Below are 8,182 nucleotides of genomic sequence, written 5' to 3'. Positions count from 1 at the left end.
CACACTTATTACGCCTAGAGATATTTTTCCGCACACGAACACAAGCACTAGCACTCCCAAACGTCGCTTTTCGAATTCCCGTCCTCGACTTCCTCCTCTCCACCTTGTTATTCAGTTTTAATGTTATTCTCCCGCCAGCTCATGTCCACGCCTCTGCCAAATCTCTCCATCATAATTGGTGAGTACCAATTTTTCATATCAGCATGGCTGCCCCTTACATCGTCGCACGGTTTTATATATATATATATATATATATATATATGTGTGTGTAGAGAGAGAGAGAGAGAGAGAGAGAGAGAGAGAGAGAGAGAGAGAGAGAGAGAGGAGAGAGAGAGAGAGAGAGAGGAGAGAGAGAGAGAGAGAGAGAGTGATTTAAACATTCTATATTTATGAATCTGTATATATAGTCAAAATGAACCTGTTATTTCAATTTCATTTGAAGTATTTGCTAGGTCAGATCTGTGTAAAATGATTTTGCACAGATAAAATTTTAATTAAAGTTTTAAACGAATCTAAAATTATTAAAACTTACTCGGGTTTTCAATTCGATTTCAGAAGTCAGTTCTAGTATCGCAACAACTGGGCTTATCAATATTTCGTAGCGATAAACTCTGCTCTTCTACAAAATAAAGATTTTCCTCTTTACCTATTGGTCATAATTTTGATAAGCTTTATTGTATTCTATTGTAATTCAATCACAGATTTGAATTACTTCTTCTGCATAACCTATTGTGAGCCTGTATGACTTACCAATATTTGGCCATGCTGACTAATTTATTCCGGAAATTCGCTACCAGCCATTTTGATTATGGCAATACGTTCTTTATTTCTATTTTGAGGGAATTCATATGAGAAAGGATAAAATACATTCTCATTATAAGTAGGGCTGTGCGGTTTTCAAAGCTATACATGTTTAGTTAGTATCTATAAAATAAACATCTGAATTGTTAAAAACTATTTAAATATTAAAACCATTATAAAATGTTCTCTTAGTACGGTGTTATTAACAAATATTATTTTTATTTACATGGTATCATAGAAGAAAAGCGGTTTGGGGTCATATATATTTGACTGCCACATTGAGGAAAACTAGCCACAGGTGCGATATTACATTTGCCGCAGGTTTATAAAGGCTCTAGTACATGATCAAGTACCCAGTTTGCGTAGTATAATGACTTCATCTAGTTTCTAGTGAAATCAATTAATGTATATCTTCTACGAAAGTGCTTTTCACCCCAGTGTTTTATAGGTGTAGACAGTAAAAAATTTGTCAAGTAACCATATGAAGGCTGCCTAAATCGCTGAAAGTCACAACAGTTTACCCTGTTTACCTCTCTAGAAGATATTGATACAAATGTAGTTTATGCACTTTTGACTCAACTGAGTTTTTTCTATTATTTTAATCCATTTTTCAACAGTCATAAACATTACCACGCACAAAGTTCAGCGTGTTTGACGATCAATTGTTATAGCTTTAAATATTTCAACTACGTATTTATATAGTTCTCGAGTAAAAACCATGGAACAAAAAGCCAACGAAGCTTATCAATTTTGCACTTTCTGAAAATAAAGTATATATATATATATATATATATATATTACCAACAAAATTATTGGTTTTAAGTGCAATGTTTAGAATAATTTCCTAATTAATAACCCCTTGAGATTAGTCGAGTTAGTCGGTAAAAATTCAACTAGGAACTACTTCCTATAACAGATAAAATCAAACTATGTTTTATGAATAATGGAAAGTTGGCGCGATTGTAAAACAGACAGAGTTTTACTGACTGAGTACAAACATTTCATCTGCAATTTGCTGGACATTCCAGTAGCTCCATACAGTGTTTGTTTTTCATCATTTAAAACACGTTTATGATGGAAGTTATCTGACTCACAGATTAAACAATTTAGGGCATTTTGTTCTAACAAAGGGAGCGGCAGCGTTAAGTGTAGGTTCCATTAACCTGATTATTATGTTATCTCCAACGTCCACCACAAAATTATTTTACAGAACATAATACATTTGCTGATATTCCCCTATTGTTGAACCATTGACTATGTGTAGGAAGTTATTGTTTGCTTTTTGTGCACCTCCTTTTTATTAACTTCCAGTTATCTTTACCATTTCCACATGACATCTTCACTTAGAGGAAACAAATTAGAGCAGACAAGTCAATGTTAAGTTCAGTCAACGAAAGAAGTCACGGAACCGTAAACTGCAATTTGCAAGCGGGAACTGCAAGATGGATGGGAATCATAAAGGCCTTGTAACATAAAGGCTGAATTTACGTATAACTTTTCAATTACAGCTTAAGCCTCGTAAAGTTAAAAAATCCTCAGGTATGTAAAGAGAATGCTATACGTTCGTCGTTCTACCTACCACTATAATGGATTGCCATACAAAGTACGTGAAGGGCTTATACATTAATATACAGGGAGCGGCAAAATGATCTGACGGTTTTCGCTGCCGCGCTGTCAAGCGAGTGACTGGTGGGTGGTAGGGATAGGGGCGTGGCAGAGCCTACGTGCAGACATTTTTAGTAGCCATGGAGTGGTGGACGGCTGAGCACCGTGCGTTCGTTGTGGAAGCATTTTTTAAAAGTGCCGATAGTGTTGTTGCTGTTCAGCGGCAGTTCCACAGACGTTTTAATGTGGCTCCAAGAGGGAAAGTGCCAACTAGAAACACCATTTTGCTGTGGGTGGGTAACTTTAGAGCTACCGGTTCAGCTTTTTAAAACGAAAATCAACAGGCCGTCCAAGGTTAGCCCGGACGCCAGAGAACGTCGAGAGAGTGAGAGGAGCTGTGGAAGCCAGTCCTCGGCGGCCTGCACGTAAACAAGCAGTAGCTCTGCAGATGTCTGTCCGCTCGGTAAGAAGAATATTAAGGTACGACCTGCACTTTCATCCGTACAAAATGGCTATCGTGCAACAGTTGAAGCCCAGTGATTATGCAAAACGCATTGAATTTTCAGAGCAAATGATTGATTGCTTACAGATTAAAAAATTCTCATTATGAGCGACGAAGCTTATTTTCATTTCAATGGTTATGTTAATAAGCGGAATTTCCGATATTGGTCAGAAAACAATCCAGAAGAACTGCATGAACGACCTCTTCACAGTTCCAAGGTCACTGTGTGGTGTGGCGTAACTAAAAATTTTGTTATAGGCCTATACTTTTTTGAAGAGAACGGTCTAACTGTAACCGTCAATTCACAACGATACCTGACTATGTTTAAAAACTTCCTGATCCCCGAAATACGAATAAATCGCTTCGACCGCCACAGAATTTGGTTCCAGCAGGATGGGGCAACTGCCCACTCAGCCAATGTGGTAATAAACTTCTTAAGAAGCAAGTTTCGTGGCCGAGTCATCTCGCGTTTCGGGGACATTGCGTGGCCACCTTGCTCCCCGGATCTCAGCATCTGTGACTTCTTCTTGTGGGGACTGCTGAAATCTAGAGTATACACAAACAAACCCCACACATTGGATGAACTGAAGGAAACCATACGCCAAGAAATAGCCAACCTCTCTCCTGAAATGTTAGGGAAAGTGTTTGACAATTTCAGTGCAAGATTGGAAGAATGCATCGCCAAAGACGGACATAATTTGAAAGACGTTATATTCAAATCTTAAACGGATCAACTCGCCCTTTTTTTGGTTATTTTTATAAATGTTCATAAATACCAATCTGAAATCTGCAATAAAACACTTTGTACCACTTTAAACGTTTTAGTTGTTTACATTATAAAACCGTCAGATCATTTTGCCGCTGTAGAACACACGCCTATTCTTATTAATAATATTTGAGAATTCTCTATATTTTTCAATACGAAATAATTATAAGGTTCTTCAATTTTTATATCTTCTAACCCACCTACCCCAAGTGCACAGTTTCCAAATATAATGTAACTTAAGATTTGGTGAGGTATATATCTCTAGAAATATGTACCTATATAACAGGGCAATAATAGTATATAGCCTAACTAGTAGGAATATTTATTATAGAAATATAATTGTTAGTATAATATTACAGGCATATTTAATGAGTTAGCATCAATATTTAATTAATGTAACTTAATGTAATTGTTTTTTGGTCAAGCATTTCATATGATGTATCACGAAATGAAAGGTTGAACACTAAAATATACATTCATAAATAAAATATTCCAAACTTTTTCGGGAAATATATCATAATAATTTCCGTATGTCTCCATAAATTAATAAATTACAATTGAAACATAATAGTTGTACAAAAGTTTATTGATTCTAGGCTGTATATAACATCGTCTGGGATAGTAGGCATGATTTTTGTTGTACAATATTACTTTTTAATCCATTACCAAAATATCAAAGCCACCAAAGATAACGGTCCGCATTGTATTTTAATAATGATACACTATTACACTCCACTAATAATTTCAATTCAAAATACAGATAGCAAAAGTGTATTTAAGTTTGGCAATTTACAAATCTTTATTCCTATATAATTTTCTCTTGCGATTAAACCATGAATAAGTTTCTCTTGCTTGCTGATATCTTAAACAGTATATCTTTACTAGTGTGTGACAAGGAAGTCGGGGAAGACCAGCTGAATCGCATCCTTTCAATATTTTTGGAATACCTACTCTATTACGGCTGTAAGAGATCCACTGAAAACACGTATTACCAAGTTGATTCATTAAAACAAGTTTCTGGTAATAATACCATATCACTGTAATTCATCAACTTTTAAAGAATTAATAGCCTTGTAGCCTCGCCTCTAATTCCTATTTTATACATGCATTTTTGTTTTAAACAAAGTGATCTTACAAATGTGTGCTTATTATATAGCATAGTAAAAAATTATATTGAGCAGCTCAGAAAAAAGCAATTTTATTTGAATAATCGAGTGTATAGCTTTTTTAGATCCTCAGCAAGCGTGATTATGCAGTAAGTGTGAACAATATTTAAAAGTTGAAGATTGATAATTAAAATAGTAATATTAAAGCAAACAGGAGTATACCTTTGATAATGCTCTCAGCCGTAATATTAAGTTTTATACTTGGAAAGTTATTTATTACATATAATTTAAGCATATACTAGTGTAATGCATATGGCAGCATAATATGATATACCAACGATCCGAGGCATGCCTATTCATGTGAGAATATAGAGAATATGTAAAATAGTTCGTGCTGCTGTAAAGATGTGGAAAATTTTAGTATATTATGTTCAGTATAAATTGGTAAAAGTCTTCATTAAAACCTTTGTTAGAAAACTTTACAGAGGTTAAAGATATTATTGAAGTGAACAGTAGTTGTTTGACTACTGTTATCATTTTCTTATTTTATCATAAACAGTGTATTTTTTAAATTTTGATAATAAATGTAAACCTATTACACAATTAAAATTATAATATAAGTTAGCAGTAATGCCTGAGATAAAGTCGTATATAGTACAACAATCAACCTATGTAACCGAGTCACTAAGCCCGGTATGAGCAAAGCTACCAATAACAAGTTTAAGTTAAGTGTTCTCGTCTAACCGAGAGTTTCTCAGCACAGATTTTGATGTGGAAGCTCGTCTATGACTTATCGTTAGCTTAATAATGTAAGCAGTTCATGGTTCTTTCGTATCAGAACTAAAGCTACAGTGGATATATTTAGTAAATTACCTAGTAATATGTTTAGACTTAATTGAATATAAATATAATATATTAAATATATTTAATACAATACTTCCCTCTCTAGCTTGAATGAATTCATTTCTGGCTTAACTTGGAACTATTCTTGGCATTAAATCTACTAATTTAGTTTTTTCTGGGGTGGACAGGTAGTGCTAGTCATACACTGACTAAAGATATTTATTAATGAGAACAATAAATCAACCAACCATCAATATTTTAAAATGATAATCCTCGCTATAAGAGTAGATTTTGTTATATTTATTCTTCCAGCCTTCAGCAAAAATATTTACTATAATACTATAGTAGGCATACATACATACAATCTTAACAATCACACCTCTTTCAGTCATCGCCAATGCTACCCCCTTCGAACAACGTGATCAGTCTTCTAATTGCCTCCCAGTTGAAAGCCAAAAACTCACCTGCATTAAAAAGATTGAGACAATTAGAAGCGTTTTAGGCAAATCTTTAATAGAACTGCACAGTCCTTTCAGGAGTTGAGGGCAAGCGTTCATAAACCACTTTTCTGTGTCTACTGTTTTGGTAGTTTGCTCGGCAACGTGGCTCATACATGTTTATGTCTGGGCCTCTGGTTAAGGCAAACTTATTCATACAAAACAAAGGTTTTTACAATATGTGGAGGCGTGTAAAGTTAAAAGCTGCCATTTCTTGAAAACTTACCTGCACGATTCTCTGAATTTGATTTTTGCGTGGTTCGAATCGCTTTTTTTTGGACTCTGAAAGCTCTTTGGAACTGCGTGTTAGCACAAGCCCCCCAAAGGATCACTCCATAGGCCGGGTGGGTGTATATCAAGCCGTAATACGCCGTAATAAATACATGACAGAACACTACCCATAGGTAAACTGGATACTTGATTGTATAATCTGTATTTTAACTAAAAAATAGTTGTAGCTAACACATACAGTAAGAAGTTCCATCGCACAGTTAATAGATAATGTTTTTCTCCTACTGAAGTTTTACCATTAGTACTATTAAGGTTGGGACACACATAACCGCACCGCGCCCGACACGTCAGTCGGCCGTATGCTGGCCGTCATACGGTGAAAGAATTGCAGCGCAGTTTTCAACCTGCAAGTCCATACTTGTCCGCACCGACACCAGGACCGTCGTGGCCGCACCGTGCCCGCACCGTCACCGATATGTGGAGTTTGAATTTTGACGGGCACGGTTGCGGTCTACGAGCGGCATCATATGTTGTTTACTGTTGCGTTCTTCTTTTTAAAACTATTTATGTCTATAAAAAATTGACAAGACTTTCTAAACATCTACACGTTCTATTTTATTGAATTATTTAGTATAGCCTACTAAAGCCGCGTTTACACCAAATGCTGTCAGCAAATGTTGGCCAGCTTTTGTTGGCAGCATTGCTATCAACAAATGCTGGCAGCAAATGCTGGCAGCAAATGTTGGCGAATTCCGAAACTGATCAACATGTGTTGACAACATTTTTGCGCTTTGGTGCGTTTAGTTGCATTCTGCATTCCGAGATGTCAACACTCGAGCAACTTGCGGCGGGCGGTAGCAGCAGCGTGCGTCATCATAGGTAAAAGAAAAAGACCAAAGAGATATTGGGTAAGGCCTTCCCTTAGGGCCAGATCTGTGTATAGTGGAAGTGACTTACTTTCAGATTTAAATCAGGACGATATTAATCCATTGTCAAGAGAGTTGAGGTGTGACGGCAGCGTTAAAAACTTCTTGAGGATGACAAGTAACGACTTTGAAAACCTTCTCACAGCTATTGGACCTAAAATTGCGAGACAAGACACCAATTACAGGCTAGCAATACCTGCACGAGAAAGACTTGCAGTGACCTTGAGATACTTGGCCAGTGGAGACTCTTACTCTAGTCTCAGTTACCTGTTTAAAGTGTCAAAATCTACAATTTCTGGAATAATACCTGAAGTTTGTGCAGCTTTGATTGATGAGTTGAAGGATAATATAAAGGTAAGTGAATACTTGTATATAACCAAGTGTCCCATGATTGCCTCCTTCCATATCCAAAAATCAAATACATATGTGATTGGTTTATATTATGCTGTTAGTAATAATAGTTGTTTTGGAAATGGGTTGGTTTAAAGAAACTTAGTGAATATTTCACTCAAAGTTTAATTACATACATAAATAATACAAATAAAATCAAAACAGCTTTATTTCCATAGAAATTTAGTTACTTTTTGATGATAAACCTATAGATTGAATAATTTTATCACAATAAGCATCATTGTACTCGTCATGTTGAGGAGCCCACTCAGCAGAAATGGGACTTGCAGCGTTGATGGATGATTGGATTTCATTAGATGTTAATGGATCGTATGACTGAATGTAGGAAGATGCACTGGTTGATCTTGATGGCTCTGGACCCATCGGTAACTGTTTAAGTTCCATTTCGAACAAAATGGTATTAATCCTGTGTTTTGCAAGTGCTTGGTCCCGAGAGTTTTTAAGTTTTCGTAATTGACACGCAACGTTTTTTCCAAAGATATCAAACTCGTCTT

At 35.8% G+C, this 8,182-nt stretch overlaps 1 protein-coding gene across 1 annotated transcript; it reads left to right on the top strand.

Moving 5' to 3' along the window:
* Positions 1 to 3,228: 3,228 nt before the first annotated feature.
* LOC124369622 lies at positions 3,229 to 3,633 on the top strand. Its single transcript, XM_046827673.1, has one exon. It carries the CDS (start codon positions 3,229 to 3,231, stop codon positions 3,631 to 3,633), a length of 405 nt encoding a protein of 134 aa, XP_046683629.1.
* The last annotated feature ends 4,549 nt before the right edge of the window (positions 3,634 to 8,182 follow it).

The sequence above is a fragment of the Homalodisca vitripennis genome, chromosome X, assembly GCF_021130785.1.
Source record: "Homalodisca vitripennis isolate AUS2020 chromosome X, UT_GWSS_2.1, whole genome shotgun sequence".
Taxonomy (NCBI): domain Eukaryota; kingdom Metazoa; phylum Arthropoda; class Insecta; order Hemiptera; family Cicadellidae; genus Homalodisca; species Homalodisca vitripennis.
This window is presented reverse-complemented; position numbering and strand designations above follow the sequence as displayed.